Genomic DNA, 24,861 nt, shown 5'->3' on the forward strand with positions numbered 1-24,861 from the left:
CAGACATCAAGATCGGCGCAGGCTTGGAGGGCCGAATGGCCTGTTCCTGTGCTGTACTGTTCTTTGTACGCTCTGTGTTTGTGAGGGAGCAATGGCACACTAGGTACCCTCTGTGTGGGAGGGTGTCAGAAAGGGCAGAAGCATCAAGGTTATATGGATGGTGGGGGCAATCGATTCAGCTGGTAGGATCTTGATGTGGTCATGCTGTGCCACACTGAGTGTTGGCCAAGATGGGCAATGCCACGGCACGCCACATAGTTGATCCATGAAAGCAGCTGATGTACCCGTCAACACCAATCCATGCCCTGTTAGGAACCTTTGAAGACATGCAGGGTTCAACTTTATTTATCACATGGAAGTAGGTATGGCTCATCCTACATTGTGTGATCCTCTGCACGTGAGGGTCCGTGTGCGCCAGAGGCAATACCAACAGGCAGGTGTGATCCACGGACAGGCCCCCGGTCGTGAGCAGCAGCCCCCAAGGGGAGCTCGCCATTACGGTTGCCGTGCATCTACAGGCTCCACATGACATGTTTAGAGAGAGGATCTGGATCGGCGCAGGCTTGGAGGGCCGAAGGGCCTGTTCCTGTGCTGTAATTATCTTTGTTCTTTGTTCTTTGTTCTTATAGGATCTAGTGAGAAGGAGGAACTGTATGAAATCAGTATTAGTAGGAAAATGGTTTTCGGGAAATTGACGGGATTGAAGGCCGATAAATCCCCATGGCCTGATAATCTACATCCCAGCACAGTGGCGCAGTGGTTAGCACCGCAGCCTCACAGCTCCAGGGACCCGGGTTCAATTCCGGGTACTGCCTGTGTGGAGTTTGCAAGTTCTCCCTGTGTCTGCGTGGGTTTTCTCCGGGTGCTCCGGTTTCCTCCCACAAGCCAAAAGACTTGCAGGTTGATAGGTAAATTGGCCATTATAAATTGTCACTAGTATAGGTAGGTGGTAGGGAAATATAGGGACAGGTGGGGATGTTTGGTAGGAATATGGGATTAGTGTACGATTAGTATAAATGGGTGGTTGATGTTCGGCACAGACTCGGTGGGCCGAAGGGCCTGTTTCAGTGCTGTATCTCTAATCTAAAAAAAAAAAAAAATTTAAGAAAGTGGCCCTTGAAATAGTAGATGCATTGCTGGTCATTTTCAAAATTCTATAGACTCTGGAACAGTTCCTACAGATTGGAGGGTAGCTAATGTAACCCCACTATTTAAAAAAGGAGGTAGAGAGAAAACAGGGAATTATAGACCGGTTAGCCTGACATCAGTAGTGGGGAAAATGCTAGAGTCCATTATAAAAGATGCAATAGCAGAGCACTTGGAAAACAATGACAGGATCAGACAAAGTCAACATGGATTTACAAATGGGAAATCAAGCTTGACAAATCTACTGGAATTTTTTGAGGATGTAACTAGTGGAATAGATAAGGGAGAACCAGTGGATGTGGTGTATTTGGACTTTCAGAAGGCTTTTGATAAGGTTCCACATAGGAGAACATAGGAAGATTAGGAACAGGAGTAGGCCATTCAGCCCCTCGAGCCTGTCCCGCCATTCAATGAGATCATGGCTGATCCGCGGCCTAACTCCATATACCTGCCTTTGGCCCATATCCTTTAATATCTTTGCTTAACAAAAATCTATCTATCTCAGATTTAAAATTAACAACTGTTCTAGCTTCAACTGCTGTTTGTGGGAGAGAGTTCCAAACCTCTACCACCCTTTGCGTGAAGAAGTGCTTCCTACCATCTCACCTCAACGGTCTGGTCCTAAATTTTAGACTATGCCCCCTAGTTTTAGAACCTCCAACCAGTGGAAATAGTTTATCTTTATCTAGCCTGTCTTTTCCTGTTAATATCTTGAAGACTTCAATCAGATCACCTCTTAACCTTCTAAATTCTAACGAAAACAGGCCTAATTTGTGTAATCTCTCCTCGTAACTTAACCCCTGTAGTCCAGGTATCATTCTTGTAAACCTACGTTGCACTCCCTCCAAGGCCAATATATCCTTCCTAAGGTGTGGTGCCCAGAACTGCTCACAGTACTCCAAGTGCGGTCTAACCAGGGTTTTGTACAGCTGCAGCATAACCTCTGTGTCTTTATACTCCAATCCTCTAGATATAAAGGCTAGCATTCCATTAGCCTTTTTGATTATTTTCTGCACTTGCTCATGGCATTTTAAAGATCTATGCACCTGAACCCCCAAGTCTCTTTGGAAATCCACTGTACTTAACCTCTTCCCATTTAGAAAGTATCCTGCTCTATCCTTTTTTGGTCCAAAATGGATAATCTCACACTTGCCCGCATTGAAATCCATCTACCACAGTTTTGCCCACTCACCTAGTCTGTCAATATCTCTTTGCAATTTTATGCTATTATCTAGACTGTCTACAATGCCGCCTGACTTTGTATCATCAGCAAATTTGGATATATGACTTACTACATATGACATAAGAGATTAGCGTGCAAAATTAAATCACATGGGATTGGGGGTAAGGTACTGACATGGATTGAGAACTGGTTGGCAGACAGGAAACAAAAAGTAGGAATAAACAGGTCTTTTTCCGAGTGGCAGGCAGTGACTAGTGGGGTACCACAGGGATCAGTGCTAGGACCCCAGCTATTCACAATATATATTAATGATATAGATGAGGGGATTAAACATAATATCTCCAAGTCTGCAGACGACACAAAGCTGGGTGGGAGTGTGAGCTGTGAGGAGGATGCAGAGAAGCCCCAGTGTGATTTGGACAGGTTGAGTGTGTGGGCAAATACATGACAGATGCAGTATAATGTGGATAAATGTGAGGTTATTCACTTTGGTGGCAAAAACAGAAAGGCAGATTATTATCTGAATGGTGATAGATTGGGAAAGGGGGAGGTTCAGCGAGACCTGGGAGTCCTTGTGCACCAGTCGCTGAAAGTAAGTATGAAGGTGCAGCAGGCAGTTAAGAAGGCAAATGGTATGTTGGCCTTCATAGCGAGAGGATTCGAGTACAGGAGCAGGGATGTCTTGCTGCAATTATACTAGGCCTTGGTGAGACCACACCTGGAATATTGTGTGCAGTTTTGGTCTCCTTATCTGAGGAAGGATGTTCTTGCTATGGAGGGAGTGCAGCGAAGGTTCACCAGACTGATTCCTGGGATGGCAGGACTGACATATGAAGAGAGATTGGGTCAATTAGGCTTGTATTTGCTAGAGTTTAGAAGAATGAGAGGGGATCTCATAGAAACCTAACCCTAACCCTAACCTACAAAATTCTAACAGGACTGGACAGACTAGATGCAGGAAGGATGTTCCCGATGGCGGGGGAGTCCAGGACCAGGGGTCACAGTCTAAGGATAAAGGGGTAAGCCATTTAGGACTGAGATGATGAGGGATTTCTTCACCCAGAGAGTGGTGAACCTGTGGAATTCGCTACCACAGAAAGCAGTTGAGGCCAAATCGTTAAATATATTCAAGAAAGAGTTAGATATAGTTCTTAGAGCTAAAGAAATCAAGGGATATGGGAAGAAAGCAGGAACAGGGTACTGAGTTTGGATAATCAGCCATGATCATATTGAATGGCGGTACAGACTCGAAGGGCCGAATGGCCTACTCCCGCTCCTATTTTTCTATGTTCTCTCTATGTTCTAATACTAGTTCGACCGAAGCTGAGTACTGCATACAGTTCTGGTCATCTCATTACAGGAAGGCTGTGATTGTACCAGAGAGGGTACAGAGGAGATTTATGAGGATGTTGTCAGGAATGGAGAATTTTAGTTATGAGGAAAGATTGGATAGGTTAGGGTTATTTTCTTTGAAACAGAGGAAACTGAGGGGAGATTTTATTGAGGTGTATGTAATTGAGGGGCCTAGATGGAGTGGATAGGAAGGACCTATTTCCCTTAGTATAAAAGTCAATAACCAGAGGGCACAGAGTTAAAGTAATTGTGGCTGAATTAGAAGGGAGTTAAGGAGTAATATTTTCACCCAGAAGGTGGTGGGGATCTAAAAGGGTGGTAAAGGCAGAGATAGACATTGCAGTTAAAAATACTTGACTATGCTCTTGAGGTGCCATAACCTACAGTGCTATGGACCAAGAGCTGGAAGGTGGGTTTAGACTGGATAGCGTTTTTTCAACTGGCATGGACATGATGGGCCGAATAGCCATCTCCTATACCAGAAATCTTTCTATTTTGCTGAGCGGCGGCAGGTACATGAGAAATAGGAGGAGGCCGCAGGTAGATCTTTGAGGACACTAGAGGTAACGATGCCGGAGGGCGAAGAGAAGCCATTGCAGGAGATTCTCTGACTACGAAAGGAATGGAACCAGGTGAGAGCAGTGCCACCCAGCTGGACGACAGTGGAGAGGTGTTGGAGGATGGTGTGGTCAACCGTGGCAAAGGCTGCGGACAGATTGGGAAGGATGAATCGTGAAAGTTTACCTTTGTCACAGTCACAAAACATGTCATTTGTGACGTTGATGAGAGTTGTTTCTGCACCATGGCAGCAGCAGAAACCTGATTGGAGGAATTCAAACACGGAGTTCTCGGAAAGACGGATTTGGGAGGTGATAAGACCTTGGAGAGGAAAGAGGGTTGCAGATGGGACGGTAGTTTGAAAGGACGGAGGGGGTCAAGGGTTGGTTTTTTGAGGAGGGGTGAATCGTGCAGATTTGATGGATAGAGAGACAGTACCTGAGGAAAGAAAATCATTAACAATATCAGTTAACATGGAGACCAGGAGGGGACGTTGGGTGTTTTGGTGGAACCAGGGTTGAGAGTGGATCCAGGGTGGATCGCATGGAGCTTGGAGAGGGCACAGGGTGGGGTGAAACAGGGAAGGTGTGTGAGTAGTCCTCATGCCTGTTGTCACTGAGGGAGCAGGAGCGAAGGGCAAGTAGTGGAGGAAAGCAGTTGGGGGAGCTTCTTGGTCCTACAGAATGATCCTAAAGTATTGAACCTGGTAGATCCTGATGTTGTCCAGCCAGTTGTGGTGATTAACGACTATGCCTGGTACAGGGTAGAGAGTTGTGGACTAATGGGTATGGTGGATGGAGACTGGCGTGAGTCTGGGGCAGGGCACTGAGGACTGTCCATTTGACTGTGACCATCCTGTTTGTGTTGCAGTATTATGGGTTTATGTTGTATCGCACTCCGCTTCCACTGACCATCGAGAAACCCATTCCTCTGATATCGGCGTTCAATGCAGTGCATGACCGAGGGTACGTCCTGGTCAATGGGGTGAGTGAGCGATGATTGTCACCCTAACCCTCAAGCCCACTTGCCCATCAGGAGTGATCAGCGGGTGAGTAATGTTTCCTGCCTCTGTTGTAGGTGTACCAGGGTGTGTTGGAACGTGACAATATCCTCGCATTAAACATCACTGGCAGTAAAGACGACATGCTGGACATTGTGATAGAGAACATGGGCCGCATCAACTTTGGAAGCTGCCTGCTGGATCTCAAGGTAAAGGTGTGGCTGGTTGGAGCATGGACAGGAAACTGTGTGATTCGTGCAGAGTCTGGAGCCAGCAGGGGGCCGGTCTGTTCCTGACCTCTGTCCCCAAGCACAGCCCATCAGACAAGGGGGTGGGGCGGGGGAGGTGGTGTTTGGTGTATCCCCCACCTTTCACTCTTCACACAACAGGCCGACTCTTCCTGGGACACAATTCCATTGGCATCACTTACTCCCCATCAGTGAGAGTGGGGAATGATATTCAACTATAGGGCATCGTAGCTGGGCCCACTGTTTCAGAGGAAGGGCCACAGGGAGGGGGAGTCACGGAGTCCTGGGGGATTTTTCATTTCCATCCTCCCTGAGCAAAGGTGATAGCTGATCAAACAGGTCATCTGCTGTGTGTGGGGCTCAGTGCCGCACTGGGTGAGATTAACTAACTCTGCACAGACTGTGGTTGGAACCCAGGGCTTTCCTGCTCCTGTATGTGAGGCTCACTACCACCCGAGATGGGGCATTATCTCATGGAGTCAATGGAACAGAAGATTAACAGACTCTGTAGCTTGGAGCTGAGAGCTGAGCCTGCCTGGATCACTGTCATTGCTGTCACTCTGTTCCTATACAGGGCCTCGTAAAGAACCTGTCGCTTTCCTCCGCTGAGCTCACCAACTGGTCTATGTTGCCCTTGGAGCTAGATGATGTCATTGAGAAAGGCTGGCCCCATTTTGCACATCAGGAGGGAGCAAACTCGACAGCCCAGGCCCAGGGCCCTACCTTCTACTACGGGACCTTCCTGTCACCGAAGGCTCAAGACACCTATCTCACACTGCAAAACTGGGCCAAGGTGAGTCTGGAGAACAGGAGGGGCAAAGCCCCCATCCCAGCTGTGATTATGGGATGTTGGAGTGACTGCAAAGGGGCGGGGGGCTGGTGTTTATGGGATATTGTGGATGATTGTGTCTGCTCTCTAACTGTCTCATCACCTTTTCAGGGTCAGATCTGGATCAATGGTTTTAATGTGGGGCGTTACTGGTCGGATCGAGGACCACAGCAGACTCTGTACGTGCCCAAGAATGTTCTCAATGAAAGTTCCCCGAATAATGTGACAGTGCTGGAGTTGGAGAGAGGTCCTGTCAATCCTACTGTATTATTTCTGGATCATGCAGTCCTGACTCCAAAGAGCTAAAGGAGGAGGAGCTGCGAGTTGCCATTTCTATCTCGCTGCCAGAGGCTCGCAGTCTGTTCAGAGGCAGCGACGGTTAATCTCTCCGTCCCACTGCCAATATTTACACGTGCTACACATATTTAAATGCAAAGACACAGAAGAATGCTGGAAATATAATTGAGCAGCTGATGATAAAACTACTGCTTGAGCAGCACGCAATTAAACCATTGGGTCTGTACAGCAATGACTGGGGGTAGTCCAGGGTCGGAGTGGGTACAGGATCGATATGCTACCTCCACGTTATAATCTGGTTTACTCCAGAGAGTTCTGCTGTGCTGGGACTCAAGCTAAACACACAAATTTTGTAAATAATTTTTAAAGCAGCTTTCTGATGCTGCATTTTCTCCTGTTGACTTACACTGAGTGTGCGAGGAAGTGGGTGTCGGCACCTGTCCAGCTACTGACACTCAGTAGGGTGCAGTTACCTTCACTACTCAGCGATGCACAGAGTCAAGATGTTGGGCTGTCACAGCAAAGGCTAATTTTGCCCTCCCAGTGTGTCCACATGAGGTCACAGGGCAGTGAGCAGGACGATCTGCCTGGTTTCATCTCCTGCAGCAAGTACAGAAACTATTCACCATCCCTTGCCTTTCCCCCTCCTCCCCCCGCCCCCCAAACCCCACTTCAACTGTTGTCACTGAGATGAGCACAGATCAGGGAGAAACCTGGGATCTTCCTCGTCTGTGGGGCTGAAGATCGCAGTCCGAGTCCCCAGAGCCAATGACTGGTTCCAATGTGAGAGTGAGGAGAGTTGCTTTGGCAGTGCCTCATGTTTGGGAGTCAGGGTGGGATCCGGGTCCTGGTTTAGCACAACTCTTTGACTAACCGTGTGGAACTAATGCCCGGGACTGACCCCTTCCTCCTGGTACATTCCTGTTATTAGAAATGTGTCGCTATAGTTGTCGACCAATCACAAAAGATAGCATCATGTGATATATTGTACAAGCTTCAGTAAATGACCAACAATAATGAAGGCAACTTTATTCTTCTAAGTGTGGATTTCTGCAGCACCTTTCATCACCTCTGACATCTCGAAGCACTTTACAGGCTTTGAAATATTTTTGAAGTGTAGTTGTTGCTGTAATGGATGAAACGCAGCAGCCAATTTGCACAGCAAGATCCCACACTATCAATTTGATCATGACCAGGTAATGTTTCAGTGACGTTGATTGAGGAATTAATATTGGCCAGGACCCCGGGGAGATCTCTGCTCTTCTTACAACTAGTGGCTGTGGATCTGTTACATACACAAGGGGGCAGCCAGGACCATAATAAACTGGGATAAAGGTCACACATATGCTGCAAGTCAGCACTGTGTTTTTGAATGTGGGCAGATTGCTTCCTGGGTCACTTTCTGATGGAACAAAGCTATATTTATTTCTGAGAAATGAGAGAGTAGCATAAGCGGGGAACAGTAATCCTTACATAATTCAAGCACTAAAATAGAAAAGCAAGAGGCAAACATAAGATGGGAGGCGGGCAAAAGGCAGAGTTCAGCGAGAGATGGGATCTGGGACAAATGAAATGGACCAAAAGTGAAACAGGTTTGCAAAGCTGCACTGGAAAATGGATGATGGTTTAAAATCAATATATTTCATTGTGAATCAATGGAGTATGTTAGTGGTTCACAAAACGCTGTCCAAAGAACAGTAGAGCACAGGAACAGGCCATTCGGCCCTCCAAGCCTGCGCCGATCTTGATGCCTGCCGAAACTAAAACCTTCTGCACTTCCGGGGCCCATATCCCTCTATTCCCTTCCTATTCATATATTTGTCAAGATGTCTCTTAAACGTCACTATCGTATCACTGGAGGTTATAACCCAAATGAAAATTAAAGGGGAGGCAAAGAATTCAATTAGCAGCAGCAAAACAAACATCCAAGGAAGACAGAATTTGATTTTGAACAGAAGGCAGGAGAAGCCTTCAGAGGGTAAACTCAGATTAACGTGCAGGGTTAGTGAGTGAGGCAGAAACTGTCAGCATTCAACATTAGAGGGGATCAGTGGATAAAAGAAAAGGGATTGAAAAGATACAGTAAAAGGATGGGTAAATGTAATTAGAATATTTGCATGTGGGGGTAAATAGCAACACAGTTAACAGGCTATGTCGTAAATTCTGTGTAGTGGAAAATAGTGAAGGGGTTCTAACTGATGGAACATCTTGGGTTAAGGAGGGAGAGAGAGAAGGATAAATGGGGCAACTGTAGACCAGTTGGGGTAATGTCAGCCGCAAGTGAACTCTTCCAATCGATAGTTAATGCAGAATTCCGATCTATAGTCCCCAGTGTCTTAAAGGCAGGTCATGTTCGACAAATGTGAGTGTTTGTTTAAAGAGTGTGCTGATTTGCAGTATCTGTGCTCCTTAGCTTTCTCGTTCCTGCCTTTTGGTTGGGAGGAGACGCTGGGAGAATGAGAATGTTCGTTAACAGGAGAGTATCTCGGAACAGAAACACATCTCTTCAATCCAGCATTGCTTTTATTAAATGTTGAATTACTGGAAACTTCCTGTAAAAACCCATCGCCAGGCACAGACTCCCAACAAGACAGCCTGGGACAGCACTCTCTGGGGAAGAACCTGATTCTGATCCACTGTCTCACACACACACACTGCCAAGCACTGGCTTACGGTATTCCCACTGAGAGGCTGCAGATCAAGTGAGGGTCCGGTGGACTGATGTTATGACGGAATCAGACTGGCCCCCAGGGTGGAGTGAAAAATCTGCCCTTCCCCCGTCCAGCTCAGTGTGTACATTATCCTGTCACTTCACAAAACAGTGACTGCACATCAAAATGACCAGTTGAGATTAGCTAACACAGGCTGGGGACACAACCTGGGACTTTCCTGCTCTGTGTGGGGCTCAGTACCACAGTGAGAGAGATTAACACAGGCTGGGGACACAACCTGGGACTTTTCTGCTCTGTGTGGGGCTCAGTACCACAGTGAGAGAGATTAACACAGGCCGGGGATGGAGCCTGGGCCTTCCCTGCTCTGTGTGGGACTCATTACCACAGTGAGAGAGATTAACACAGGCTGGGGACACAACCTGGGCCTTTCCTGCTTTGTGTGGGACTCAGTACCACAGTGAGAGAGATTAACACAGGCCGGGGATGGAGCCTGGGCCTTCCCTGCTCTGTGTGGGACTCAGTACCACAGTGAGAGAGATTAACACTGCCGGAGATGGAGCCTGGGCCTTTCCTGCTCTGTGTGGGGCTCAGTACCACAGTGAGAGAGATTAACACAGGCCGGAGATGGAGCCTGGGCCTTTCCTGCTCTGTGTGGGACTGAGTCTTTCCCTTAATGCTGCTGCCGGGAGGTTGGTAAGAACAGCTTGGGAAATCCCTCTCCCCGAGGCACTGAAGGAGAGTCCTGCAGTGGGAAACTCACCGAGGTGTTGAGGTCAGTGAGGGTGGGTCCTGCAGTAGGCAGCTCCTCTCCCTGAGGTGCTGAGGTCAGTGTGAGGGTGAGTCCTGTAGTAGGAAGCACTCCCTGAGGTGCTGAGGTCAGTGAGGGTGGGTCCTGCAGTAGGCAGCTCCTCTTCCCGAGGTGCTGAGGTCAGTCTGAGGGTGGGTCCTGCAGCCTCGTCCTGCGTAGGATATTTTGGGCAACTGTAGATCACATCACATTCAGGCAACAGTCTCTCTCTCTGGTATTCAGCTTCCAGTGATTCTGTCACAGCCGTTGCTGTTTCTTGTGCTCCTGAAGGCAGCGAGTGGTGCAGAAGGTGTAATCCAGATACTCAAAGGGGACTCTGCCCAATAGAGACTGTCCACACAGCCAGCAGCGTCTGCCAACAGGAAAAAGCAACAATGCAGTCAAAACCATCGAGGAGAACAGCCCCAGACACAACTGAGCAATCCACTGACCCACTCACTCGTGCTCTGCATCGCCCACCTCTTGCTCACAGGTAATCGAGGGGTTCGGGGGTGGGGGGGGGTGCATTTACATAACAGAACAGAAATCCAGGGGTGAGTTACAGACTGGAATCCAGGGGTTCAGGTGTTTATAAAAAGAACAACAGATACCCGGGAGTGAGTTACAGACTGGAATTGGCTCGGGGGGTTTATATACAGAATAACAGTTATCTGGGAGTGAGTTACAGTGTGGAATCTAATCGAGGGGTTCGGAGGGTTTATATATAGAATAACAGATACCCAGGAGTGAGTTACAGACTGGAATCTAATGGAGGGGTTCAGGGGGTTTATATACAGAATAACAGATACCCGGGAGTGAGTTACAGACTGGAATCTAATCGAGGGGTTCGGGGGGTTTATATATAGAATAACAGATACCCGGGAGTGAGTTACAGACTGGAATCTAATGGAGGGGTTCAGGGGGTTTATATACAGAATAACAGATACCCGGGAGTGAGTTACAGACTGGAATCTAATCGAGGGCTTCGGGGGTTTATATATAGAATAACTGTTATCTGGGAGTGAGTTACAGTGTGGAATCTAATGGAGGGGTTCAGGGGGTTTATATACAGAATAACAGATACCCGGGAGTGAGTTACAGACTGGAATCTAATCGAGGGCTTCGGGGGTTTATATACAGAATAACAGATATCCGGGAGTGAGTTACAGACTGGAATCTAATCGAGGGGTTCGGCGGTTTATATACAGAATAACAGATACCCTGGAGTGAGTTACAGACTGGAATCTAATTGGGGGGTTCAGGGGGTTTATATATAGAATAACAGATACCCTGGAGTGAGTTACAGACTGAAATCTAATTGGGGGGTTCGGCGGTTTATATACAGAATAACAGATACCCGGGAGTGAGTTACAGACTGGAATCTAATCGAGGTGTTCGGGGTGGTTTATATATAGAATTACAGGTGGGGGGGGGGGGTGGTGGTGTTACAAGCGATGGTGGGATGTTTCAGTGGAGAGTGTTTGAGAAACAGTCAAAACAGTATCATTGGGTTTAGACTAATTCCAGAAGAGGACCAGGAACAATCAAATCTGAAATTAGTCAGTTGGAGAAGTGCTAATTTCAGGAAGTTGAACAGGGATCGGGCCCAGGTGGATTGGAATCAAAGATTATCGGATAAAACAGGAAATGAGCAATAGGAGGCACTCAAAATAAAGAACTTGCATTTCTATAGCACCTTTCACACCCTCAGGGAGTCCCAAAGCACTTAACATGCCAAGAAGTACTTATGTTTTATAGGAAATACGGCAGCCAATTAATGCACAGCAAGCTCCCACAAACTGCAATGAAATAAATGAACTGGTTAATGATTTTGGTCGGGGAATAAATATTGGGCCCGAGGTCACTGGGCAGAATTCACCCGCCTTCTTCAAAATAACAACTGAGGGATCATTTACATCAACCTCAGAGGGCAGACAGGGTCTCAGTTTAAAAATTTCATCGAAAAGACAGCACCTCCGACAGTGCAGCACTCCCTCAGTACTGACCCTCCGACAGTGCAGCACTCCCTCAGTACTGACCCTCCGACAGTGCAGCACTCCCTCAGTACTGACCCTCCGACAGTGCAGCACTCCCTCAGTACTGACCCTCCGACAGTGCAGCACTCCCTCAGTACTGACCCTCCGACAGTGCAGCACTCCCTCAGTACTGACCCTCCGACAGTGGAGCAATCCCTCAGTACAGACCCTCCGACAGTGCAGCACTCCCTCAGTACTGACCCTCCGACAGTGCAGCACTCCCTCAGTACTGACCCTCCGACAGTGCAGCACTCCCTCAGTACTGACCCTCCGACAGTGCAGCACTCCCTCAGTACTGACCCTCCGACAGTGCAGCACTCCCTCAGTACTGACCCTCCGACAGTGCAGCACTCCCTCAGTACTGACCCTCCGACAGTGCAGCACTCCCTCAGTACTGACCCTCCGACAGTGCAGCACTCCCTCAGTACTGACCCTCCGACAGTGCAGCACTCCCTCAGTACTGACCCTCCGACAGTGCAGCACTCCCTCAGTACTGACCCTCCGACAGTGCAGCATTACCTGATGTTGTGGTTTGCTCCATTATTGACCAATTGCTGAGCAAAGCGTTTCTCTGCAGCCAGAGCGCGCTGAAAAAAAGGACACGGTGAGATCCCAGATGACTCAATGCCCCAACACTCTCCCTGCTTGACTTTCACCTCTCTGGGGTACAAGGCCCCCGTACCACCCTCAGAAGGGGGGTGGGTTGGCTCTCTATGGAAGACACCAACTCTTTCCGGTGGATGGTATCATGGATACAGCTGCCCTCTGGTACTCAAGGGGTCAAATACAATCTGGATAATGTGTATATAGCTTACTGGAGCTGGAGGCATCACAGCCAGGCACCATCCTGCCCCCACCCAATCACAGCCAGGCACCATCCTGCCCTCACCCAATCACAGCCAGGCACCATCCTGCCCTCACCCAATCACAGCCAGGCACCATCCTGCCCACACCCAATCACAGCCAGGCACCATCCTGCCCTCACCCAATCACAGCCTGCACCATCCTGCCCCCACCCAATCACAGCCAGGCACAATCCTGCCCCCACCCAATCACAGCCAGGCACAATCCTGCCCCCACCCAATCACAGCCAGGCACCATCCTGCCCCCACCCAATCACAGCCAGGCACCATCCTGCCCCCCACCCAATCACAGGCAGGCACCATCCTGCCCCCACCCAATCACAGGAAGGCACCATCCTGCCCCCACCCAATCACAGCCAGGCACCATCCTGCCCCCACCCAATCACAGCCAGGCACCATCCTGCCCCCACCCAATCACAGCCAGGCACCATCCTGCCCCCACCCAATCACAGCCAGGCACCATCCTGCCCCCACCCAATCACAGCCAGGCACCATCCTGCCCCCACCCAATCACAGCCAGGCACCATCCTGCCCCCACCCAATCACAGCCAGGCACCATCCTGCCCTCACCCAATCACAGCCAGGCACCATCCTGCCCCCACCCAATCACAGCCAGGCACCATCCTGCCCCCACCCAATCACAGCCAGGCACCATCCTGCCCCCACCCAATCACAGCCAGGCACCATCCTGCCCCCACCCAATCACAGCCAGGCACCATCCTGCCCCCACCCAATCACAGCCAGGCACCATCCTGCCCTCACCCAATCACAGCCAGGCACCATCCTGCCCCCACCCAATCACAGCCAGGCACCATCCTGCCCCCACCCAATCACAGCCAGGCACCATCCTGCCCTCACCCAATCACAGCCAGGCACCATCCTGCCCCCACCCAATCACAGCCAGGCACCATCCTACCCCCACCCAATCACAGCCAGGCACCATCCTGCCCCGACCCAATTATAGCCAGGCACCATCCAGCCCCCAGCCAATCACAGCTCCTTCCCATTCAACCTCCCACCTAATCACAGCTGGACATCATCTTGCCCCCAATCACTGCCAGACATCATTCTGCCCCTAGCCTATCACAGCCAAGCACTATCCTGCCCCCACCCAATCACAACCAGGCACTATCTGCCACCAACCCCCCCCCCCTCCACACATCCAATCACAGCTCGTGCCCATTCAGCCCCCACCCACCCAATCAAAGCTTGACATCGTCCTGCCCCAGCCAATCATAGCCAGACCCCATCCTGCCCCAGGCCAATCACAGCCAGGCCAATCACAGCCAGACCCCATCCTGCCCCAGGCCAATCACAGCCAGACCCATCCTGGCCCCAGCCAATCACAGTCAGACACAGGGCACTGATCAGGAACCGGGGCCGAGGTTGTGGCCCAGCCGGGGGATGCAAACTCTCCTGTGTGCTCAGTCCTTGCCCCATTTGTCTCTCTCCCTCATTCCACACTCCCCCTTCCATCTTGACCTCCTCTCATGCTCTCCCCCTGATCCCTTCTCCCCTCGTACCCCACTCCTCCTCACATACTCAAACACCTCCCTTCCTCTTGCCCTCCACCGCCCTCCTCATTCTCTCTCACTCTCGCCAACTCCTACCCGATCCCTTCTCCCTATCTCTATAACTCTTCTACCTTCTCTCTCTCACTCATAGCTGCGTATCTTTTCTTCTCATTCTCCTCCTCTTCCATTCTCTTTTGCTCTTCCTTCTGTTCTTTCTCTCTCAATTTCTTTGCTGCTTTTTGAGCTCGCTTCTTCTCTGCTTTTTTCAATTCGATTTCGGAGGTTAAGGGTCCAGAAATCTGCAGAAATATAATGCAAACCAGTTATCACCAGGCTCCTGGGTACCACCCACCCACCCACTGTGTACACCGCCCTGTATATTAACAGTTAGTGTACACCGCCCTGTATATTAACAGCCACAGTGTACACTTCTGTATATTAACAGCTACAGTGTACACTGTCCTGTATATTAACAGTTAGTGTACACTGCCCTGTATATTAACACAGTTACAGTGTATACTACCCTGTATATTAACAGTTAGTGTACACCGCCCTGTATATTAACACAGTTAGTGTACATCGCCCCTGTACATTAACACAGTTACAGTGTATACGCCCCTCTCCTGTACAACTGTTAGGGTATACCCGCTAAAGGCCTGCTACCCGACCCGAACCAGACGACATAGGGTTGGGTAGGGTCACTCTTCCAGGACCGGCTTTCAAGCTTGGGTCGGGTCCGGGTCGGGGACTTGACAGGTTGTTTAAAAAGATGAAGATTGGAGCCACGAAGTCAGTGATTGTTTGGTCACAAGTTAAACAGAAACCCTTGGAGTTGTGCCCAGACATGTTGTGCCACACTGTACCAGTATCTGTATTGCTTAAAATAAACACAGCAATTGCCCAAAGGCTCAGAAAATATTACAAATTACCTAGACTCCTGTTTTACAGGTTGAAATACTTGCTGCAAGTTTATCCAGTGAGCAGCTGAGATGCAGAGACCAGGAAGGTCCTGAGTGATTAATTATAAAATATACAATATTTATATTAAAAATATAAAATGATCACTGTCAGGACTCTCGTCTACACACATACAGTAGTGTACTACTTTATCCTTAGACTATGACCCCTGGTTCTGGACTCCCCCACCATCGGGAACATCCTTCCTGCATCTACCCTGTCAAGTCCTGTTATAATTTTATAGGTTTCTATGAGATCTTCCCTCACTCTTCTGAACTCCCGTGAATATAATCCTAACCAACTCAATCTCTCCTCATACGTCAGTCCCACCATCCCAGGAATCAGTCTGGTAAACCTTCGCTGCACTCCCTCTATAGCAAGAACATCCTTCCTCAGATAAGGAGACCAAAACTGCACACAATATTCTAGGTGTGGCCTCACCAAGGCCCTGTATAATTGCAGCAAGACATCCCTGCTCCTGTACTCGAATCCTCTCGCTATGAAGGCCAACATACCATTTGCCTTGTTTACCGCCTGTTGCACCTGCATGCTTACCTTAAGCAACTGGTGTACGAGAACACTCAGGTCTCGTTGCATATTCCCCTCTCAGTTTATAGCCATTCAGATAATCTGCCTTCCTGTTTTTGCTACCAAAGTGGATAACCTCACATTTATCCACATTATACTGCATCTGCCATTCATTAGCCCACTCACTCAACTTGTCCAAATCACCCTGAAGCCTCTCTGCATCCTCCTCACAACTCATCCTCCCACCCAGTTTTGTGTCATCTGCAAATTTGGAGATATTAGATTTAGTTCCCTCATCTAAATCATTAATATATATTGTGAATAGCTGGTGTCCTGGCACCGATCCCTGCGGTACCCCACTAGTCACTGCCTGCCATTCGGAAAAAGACCCATTTATCCCTACTCTTTGTTTCCTGTCTGCCAACCAATTTTCTATCCATCGCAATACACTACCTCCAATCCCAAGCGCTTTAATTTTACACGCTAATCTCTTATGTGGAACTTTGTCGAAAGCCTTCTGAAAGTCCAAATAAACCACATCCACTGGCTTCCCCTCATCAACTCTACTAGTTACATCCTCGAAGAATTCTAGTAGATTTGTCAAGCATGACTTCCCTTTCGTAAATCCATGCTGACTCTGCCCGATTCTACCACTGTTCTCTAAGTGCTCTGCTATAAAATCTTTGATAATGGACTCTAGAATTTTCCCCACTACCGACGCCAGGCTGACTGGTCTATAATTCCCTGCTTTCTCTCTACCTCCCTTTTTAAATAGTGGGGTTACATTAGCTACCCTCCAATCTGTAGGAACTGTTCCAGAGTCTATAGAATCTTGGAATATGACCACCAATGCATCTACTATTTCTAGGGCCACTTCCTTAAGTATTCTGGGATGCAGACCATCAGGCCCTGAGGATTTATCGGCCATCAATCTAATTTCCCCAACACCATTTCTCTACTAATACTGATTTCTTTCAGTTCCTCTCTCTCACTAAGCCCTGTGTTCCCCAGCGTTTCTGGTATGATATTTGTGTCCTCCTTTGTGAAGACAGAACCAAAGTATGCATTTAGTTGGTCAGGCATTTCTTTGTTCCCTATAATAAATTCCCCTGTTTCTGACTGTAAGGGACCTACATTTATCTTCACCAATCTTTTTCTCTTCACATACCTATAGAAACTTTTACAGTCAGTTTTTATGTTCCCTGCAAGCTTGCTCTTGTACTCTATTTTCCCCTTCTTAATCAATCCCTTGATCCTCCTTTGCTGAATTCTAAACTTCTCCCAATCCACAGGTCTGTTGTTTATTCTGGGAAATTTATATGCCTCTTCCTTGGATATAATGCTATCTCTAATTTCCCTTGTAAGCCAGGTTTAGTTTTTAGTTTTTTTAGTTTAGAGATACAGCACTGAAACAGGCCCTTCGGCCCACCGAGTCTGTGCCGACCATCAACCACCCATTTATACTAATCCTACACTAATTCCATATTCCTACCACATCCCCACCTGTCCCTATATTTCCCTGCCACCTACCTATACTAGGGGCAATTTATTATGGCCAATTTACCTATCAACCTGCAAGTCTTTGGCATGTGGGAGGAAACCGGAGCACCTGGAGGAAACCCATGCAGACACAGGCAGTACCCAGAATTGAACCCGGGTCACTGGAGCTGTGAGGCTGCGGTGCTAACCACTGCGCCACTGTGGAGTTTAGCTACCTTTCCCGTTTTACTTTTGCGCCAGATAGGGATAAACAATTGTTGCAGTTCATCCATGCGCTCTTTAAATGTTTGCCATTGCCTATCCACCGTCATCCCTTTTAGTAACGTCTCCCAATCCATCATAGCCAAACTTGTGCCTCATACCTTCGTAGTTTCCTTTACTAAGATTCAGGACCCTAGTCTCAGAATCAAATACGTCACTCTCCATCTTGATGAAGAATTCTATCATATTATGATCGCTCATCCCCAAGGGGTCTCGCACCAATAGATTGTCAATTATTTCTCTCTCGTTGTACAATACCTAGTCTACGATGGCCTGTTCTCTACTTGGTTCCTCAATCTATTGGTCCAGAAAACCATCCTGTATATACTCTAAGAATTCCTCCTCTACGGTATTGTGACTAATTTGATTTGCCCAATCTATATGCAGATTAAAGTCACCCATAAGTACAGATTTTCCTTTATCGCATGCGTCTCTGTTTAATGCCATTCCCAACATCACCACTACAGTTTGTGGGTCCATATACAACTCCCACTAACGTTTTTTGCCCCTTAGTGTTTCTCAGCAATACCCATACCGATTCCACACCGTCAGAGCTAATATCTTTCCTCACTATTGCGTTAATTTCCTCTTTAACCAGCAATGCAACTCCACCGCTTTTTGCTTTTTGTCTGTCCTTCCTAAATACTGAATACCCCTGCATGTTCATTTCCCATCCCCGGTCACCTTGCAGCCATGTCTCCGTAATCACGACTATATCATATCCATCCATTTCCGTGATGAATTCATCCACTTTATTGCGAATGCTCCGCGCGTTAAGGCACAAAGTTTTATATTACTGGAGTTATATTATTGAACAGAACATTAAATAGGAAATCATTGCAGCATGTAAAAAAGGGACTTTGATCTGCATATAGACTGGGACAATCAAATTGGTAACAGCAGTCCAAAAGATGAATTTGTAGAATGCTTTCATGACAGCTTCTTGGAGCAATACATTGTAGAACTGACTAGGGATAAAGCTATCTTAGATCTCGTATTGTGTAATGAAGCAGGGTTAATAAGCAATGTCATCGTAAAAGATCCACTGGGAAATAGTGATCATAATACCACTGAATTTCAAGTTAATCACAAACAAGAATCTTAAAGCCAATTACGAAGGTATGAGGGGAGAACTGGCTAAGGTTAATTGGGTAAAGAGACTGGAAGGTATGGCGGTAAATGAACAGTGGGAAATATTTAAAGAAACAATTGAAAGGGTTCAACAAAAGTACATTCCGTTCAAAAACGGAAAACTTCCGTGGCTCACTCAGGAAGTTGAGAGTATTCGACTAAAAGAAGAAGCTAACAATGTTGCAAAAAATAGTAGCAAGTCTGAGGATTGGGAGTGTTTTAGAAACCAGCAAAGGGCGACCAAAAAGTTGATAAAAAGTGAAAAAATAAAATGAGTAAACGAGCCAGCAATTTAAAAACAGATTGTAAGAGCTTTCATAAGTCCATAAAAAGGAAGAGAGTAGCTAAAGTAGACGTTGGTCCCTTAGAGGCAGAGACAGGAGAAATCATCATGCGAAATGAGGAAATGGCAGAGTCACTGAACAAATATTTTGTGTCTGTCTTCACAGTAGAAGACACAAGTTCCATACCAGAAATAGGCAGTAACGTGGGGGCTAAAAAGAGTGAGGAAATTAAGGATACTGATATCAGTCGAGAAAAAGTATTGGAGAAACTTGACGGTCTAAAATCTGACAAGTCCCCGGGACTAGATGGCCTACTTCCTAGGGTTCTAAAAGAGATAGTTGCAGAGATAGTGGATGCACTGGCTATGATTTTCCAGAATTCCTTAAATTCAGGAATGGTCTCATCAGATTGGAAGTTGACAAATATTGGCAAACTGACATTCGGCCCTCCAAGCCTGCGCCGATCTTGATGCCTGCCTAAACTAAAACCTTCTGCACTTCCGGGGTCCGTATCCCTCTATTCCCATCCTATTCATGTATTTGTCAAGATGCCTCTTAAACGTATCTATGGCTGACTATCCACTCTGTCCATGCCGCTCATAACTTTGTAAACCTCTATCATGTCGCCCCTCCACCTCCGTCGTTCCAGTGAAAACAATCCGAGTTTATCCAACCTCTCCTCATAGCTAATGCCCTCCAGACCAGGCAACATCCTGGTAAACCTCTTCTGTACCCTTTCCAAAGCCTCCACGTCCTTCTGGTAGTGTAGCGACCAGAATTGCACGCAATATTCTAAGTGTGGCCTAACTAAAGTTCTGTACAGAGGCAGCATGACTTGCCAATTTTTATACTCTATGCCCCGACCGATGAAGGCAAGCATGCCGTATGCCTTCTTGACTACCTTATCCACCTGCGCTGCCACTTTCAGTGACCTGTGGACCTGTACGCCCAGATCTCTCTGCCTGTCAACACTCCTAAGGGTTCTGCCATTTACTGTATACTTCCCACCTGCAATAGACCTTCCAAAATGCATTACCTCACATTTGTCCGGATTAAACTCCATCTGCCATTTCTCCGCCCAAGTCTCCAACCGATCTATATCCTGCTGTATCCTCTGACAATCCTCATCACTATCCGCAACGCCACCAACCTTTGTGTTGTCCGCAAACTTACTAATCAGACCAGCTACATTTTCCTCCAAATCATTTATATATACTCCAAACAGCAAAGGTCCCAGCACTGATCCCTGCGGAATACCACTAGTCACATCCGTCCATTCAGAAAAGCACCCTTCCACTGCTACCCTCTGTCTTCTATGACAGAGTCAGTTCTGTATCCATCTTGCCAGCTCACCTCTGATCCCGTGTGACTTCACCTTTTGTACCAGTCTGCCATGAGGGACCTTGTCAAAGGCTTTACTGAAGTCCATATAGACAACATCCACTGCCCTTCCTTCATCAATCATCTTCGTCACTTCCTCAAAAAACTCAATCAAATTAGTGAGACACGACCTCCCCTTCACAAAACCATGCTGTCTCTCGCTAATAAAGTTTGTTTGTCATTGGGAAGATGCTGGAAACTATTATTAAGGAAGTCTTAACATTGCACTTGGAATAGCATAGTATGATCAGAACACGTCAACATGGTTTTACTAAAGGGAGATCCTGTTTGACAAATTTATTAGATTTTTTCAGGATTAACTAGTAGGGTAGATAAAGGGGAACCAATAGATGTAGTATACCTGGATTTTCAAAAAGTATCCGCTAAGGTGTCGCATAAAAGATCAATAGGCAAGGGCTCATGGTTTTGGGGGTAATATATTAGCTTGGATAGAGGATTGATTAACAGACAGGAAGTAGAGAGTGGACATAAATGGGGCATTTGCAAGTTGTCAGGCAGTGAATAATGGAGTGCCGCAGGGATCAGTGCTGGGGCCTCAGCTATTTACAATCTATATTAATGACTTGGATGAAGAGACAGAGAGTAATGTATCTAAGTTTGCTGATGAGACAAAGCTGGGTGGAAAGGTAAGCTGTGGCGAGGATGTAGAGAGGCTGCAAAAGAGATATAGACAGGTTAAGTGAGTGAGCAACAAGATGGTAAATGGAGTATAATGTAGGGAAGTGTGAAATTGTTCATTTTGGTCGTAAAAATAGAAAAGCCGAATAGTTTTTAAATAGGTGTGAAACTGGTAAGTGTTGATGTTCAGAGAGACTTGGAGATACTCGTGCAAGGAACACACAAAGTTAACATGCAGGTACAGCAGGCTATTAGGAAGGCAAATGGCATGTTGGTCTTTATTGCAAGGGGATTGGAGTACAGGAATAAAGAAGTCTTACTAAAATTGTACAGGGCTTTGGTGAGACTGCACCTGGAATACTGTGTGCAGTTTTGGTCTCTACATTTAAGAAAGGATATACTTGCACTGGAGGCAGTGCAGTGAAGATTTACTAAATTGGTCCCTGGGATGAGGGGGTTGTTCTATGATGAGAGGCTGAGTAAATTGGGTCGATATTCTCTGGAGTTTAGAAGAATGAGAGGTGATCGAATTGAGACATACAAGATTCTGAAAGGGTTTGATAGGATAGAAGCTGAGAGATTGTTCCCACTGGTCGGGGAATCTAGAACACGGGGACACAGTCTCAGGATAAGGGGCCGATCATTCAGGACTGAGATGAGGAGAAATTACTTCACTCAAAGGGTTGTGAATCTTTGGAATTCTCTACCCAGAGGGTTGTGGATGCTTCATCATTGAATATATTTCAGGCTGGGATAGATAGATTTTTGGTCTCTCAGGGAATGAAGGGATATGGGGAGTGGGCAGGAAAGTGGAATTGAAGCCCAAGATCAGCCATGATCGTATTGAATGGCAGAGCAGTTTCGATGGGCCGAATGGTCTACTCCTGCTCCTATTTCTTGTGTTCTTCTATAATACAGTTAGTCTAATTGTCCCACCCCTGAATAACAACATTACATTATATACTGCCTTCTCTGTCTAATAAGTTAGTGTATACCCACCCTCCCCTGTATACTAACAGTTATTGTATACTCCCTTCCCTGTATAACAACAGTTACAGGGTATACCCCCCTCCCTTGTATAGCAGTGTATACCCCACCCTATAATAACACAGTAATAGTGCAAAAAACCCCTCCCCTATATAGCAGTTAGTGTACAGCCCATCCCATAATAAGTGATAGTGTATAAGCCCCTCCCCTTTATAGGTTACAGTGTATACACCCTTCCGTGTAATAACACACTGTATATACCCCCTGTATAATAACCGTTAGTGTATATCCCCTCTCCTGCATAACAGTTAGTGAATACCCACTCCACCTCCAGGCGCGTATCCATTGTCTCTCGAGATAAGGAGGCCCAAAGAAGACGATGACTCCCCTATATAATAACAGTTACAATGTCTACCCCCTTCCCTTCATAATTTAGTGCATACCCCAGCCCCTGTATATTAACAGTTACAGTATATACTCCCTCCCCTGTACAAGAGTTAGTGTACACCCCATCCTATAAGACTGATGGTGTATAAGCCCCTCCCCTGTGTAGGTTACAGTGTATACCCCCTCCCATCTAACAGTTACTGTATACCCCCTGTAATAACAGTTACTGTACATAACCTGTATAATAAGTTAGTGTATACCACACTGTTTAGTAACAGTTACAGTGCATTACCCCCTCCCCTGCAAAATAACAGTTAGTCTATACCCCTTCCCCGTATAACATTTACAGTGTATACCCCCCCCTTCCCCTGTATAAGAACACTTACTGTATAACCCACTCCCTGCATAACTGTGTATACCCCCTCTCCTGTATAATATTTGCAGTGTATACCCCTCTCCCCAGTACAATAACGGTTAGTGTATACCCCCTCCCCGTATAATATTTGCAGTGTATACCCCTCTCCCCAGTACAATAACGGTTAGTGTATACCCCCTCCCCGTATAATATTTGCAGTGTATACCCCTCTCCCCAGTACAATAACGGTTAGTGTATACCTCACTCCCCTCTAATTATACAGTTACAGTGTACACCCCCTCCCATGTATAATGTTAGTGTAAACCCCCCTCCTCTGTATGATAACAGTCTATACCACACTCCCCTGTGTAATAAAAGTTGCAGTTTATACCCCCCCCCCTGTATAATAAGTTAGTGTATTTCCCCCTACCCTGTATAAGTTAGTGTAAAACCCCCTCCTCTGCATAATAACAGTTACTGTATAAACCCAGCTCTCTTGTATAGTTCAAGATAGTTTCAAACTTAAAGAAAATGCATATAATTGCACAAAGATGGGAGACAGGTCAGAAGATTGGACAGAATATAAAACCCAGTAGGAAACGACTAAATGATTAATATGGAGGGAAAAATTAGAGTATGAAAGAAAACTGCTGAGAAATATAAAGACAGATACCAAGAGTTTCTATAGATATTTAAAAAAGAAAAGTTAACAAAGTGAACATTGGTCCTATAGAAAGTGAGTCTGGGGAATTAATAATGGATAATAAAGAGATGTCAAATGAATAGAACAGGTATTTTGCATCAGTCTTCACTATTGAGGATACAAGTAACAAGTATTAGCTTTAAAACAGGAAATGGAAGGGAGGGAGGTACTCGAGAAAATTACAATCACCAGGAAGTGGTACTGAACAAATTGTTGGAGCTGCGGGCTGACAAGTCCCTGGGTCCTGATGGACTTCATTATTAAGGTGCCACATCAAAGGTTATTGCGGAAAATAAAAGCTCATGGTGTAGGGTGTAACATATTGGCATGGATAGAAACAGAGAGTAGGCATAAATGGGACATTTTCTGGTTGACAAGATGTAACGAGTGGTGTGCCACAGGGATCTGTGCTGGGGCCTCAACTTTTTACAATTTATAGGCCCCTGCAAAATAAGTTACAGTGTATACCCCCCTGTAAAATAACAGTTAGTGTATACCCCGTGTAAAATAACAGTTACAGTGTATACCCCACTGCAAAATAACAGTTACAGTGTATACCCCCCTGTAAAATAACAGTTAGTGTATACCCTACTGCAAAATAACAGTTACAGTGTATACCCCACTGCAAAATAACAGTTAGTGTATACCCTACTGCAAAATAACAGTTACAGTGTATACCCCACTGCAAAATAACAGTTACAGTGTATACCCCCCTGTAAAATAACAGTTAGTGTATACCCTACTGCAAAATAACAGTTACAGTGTATACCCCACTGCAAAATAACAGTTACAGTGTATACCCCACTGCAAAATAACAGTTACAGTGTATACCCCACTGCAAAATAACAATTACAGTGTATACCCCATTGTAAAATAACAGTTAGTGTATACCCCACTGCAAAATAACAGTTACAGTGTATACCCCACTGCAAAATAACAGTTACAGTGTATACCCCCCTGTAAAATAACAATTACAGTGTATACCTCATGTAAAATAACAGTTACAGTGTATACCCTACTGCAAAATAACAGTTAGTGTATACCCCACTGCAAAATAACAGTTACAGTGTATACCCCATTGTAAAATAACAGTTACAGTGTATACCCCCCTGTAAAATAACAATTACAGTGTATACCCCATTGTAAAATAACAGTTAGTGTATACCCCACTGCAAAATAACAGTTACAGTGTATACCCCACTGCAAAATAACAATTACAGTGTATACCCCATTGTAAAACAGTTACAGTGTATACCCCACTTC

The 24,861-nt window shown here is 46.4% G+C and overlaps 2 protein-coding genes across 5 annotated transcripts in view; one reads left to right on the forward strand and one right to left on the reverse strand.

Annotated features, from left to right (window-relative positions):
• The window catches only part of LOC137371799 (beta-galactosidase-like), a 149,047-nt gene extending 141,407 nt beyond the window's left edge, over positions 1 to 7,640 (forward strand). Inside the window, exons 14-17 of the mRNA XM_068034679.1 lie at positions 5,111 to 5,224; positions 5,318 to 5,449; positions 6,063 to 6,281; positions 6,429 to 7,640. Of these exons, the coding sequence (XP_067890780.1) occupies positions 5,111 to 5,224; positions 5,318 to 5,449; positions 6,063 to 6,281; positions 6,429 to 6,623 (660 nt within the window). The 3' untranslated portion in view covers positions 6,624 to 7,640. The remainder of the gene's footprint in view (positions 1 to 5,110; positions 5,225 to 5,317; positions 5,450 to 6,062; positions 6,282 to 6,428) is intronic.
• The window catches only part of ankzf1 (ankyrin repeat and zinc finger peptidyl tRNA hydrolase 1), a 100,841-nt gene continuing 83,611 nt past the window's right edge, over positions 7,632 to 24,861 (reverse strand). For 3 of the 4 annotated variants that reach the window (XM_068034702.1, XM_068034701.1, XM_068034699.1), the window contains 3 exons: positions 14,618 to 14,785; positions 12,629 to 12,696; positions 7,632 to 10,446 (listed from right to left, as the gene is read on the reverse strand). In XM_068034702.1, coding sequence (XP_067890803.1) covers positions 10,332 to 10,446; positions 12,629 to 12,696; positions 14,618 to 14,785 — 351 coding nt within the window. In that variant the 3' untranslated portion in view covers positions 7,632 to 10,331. The remainder of the gene's footprint in view (positions 10,447 to 12,628; positions 12,697 to 14,617; positions 14,786 to 24,861) is intronic. The other variant, XM_068034700.1, reaches the window with a different exon arrangement.

Source organism: Heterodontus francisci, chromosome 7, assembly GCF_036365525.1.
Source record: "Heterodontus francisci isolate sHetFra1 chromosome 7, sHetFra1.hap1, whole genome shotgun sequence".
Taxonomy (NCBI): domain Eukaryota; kingdom Metazoa; phylum Chordata; class Chondrichthyes; order Heterodontiformes; family Heterodontidae; genus Heterodontus; species Heterodontus francisci.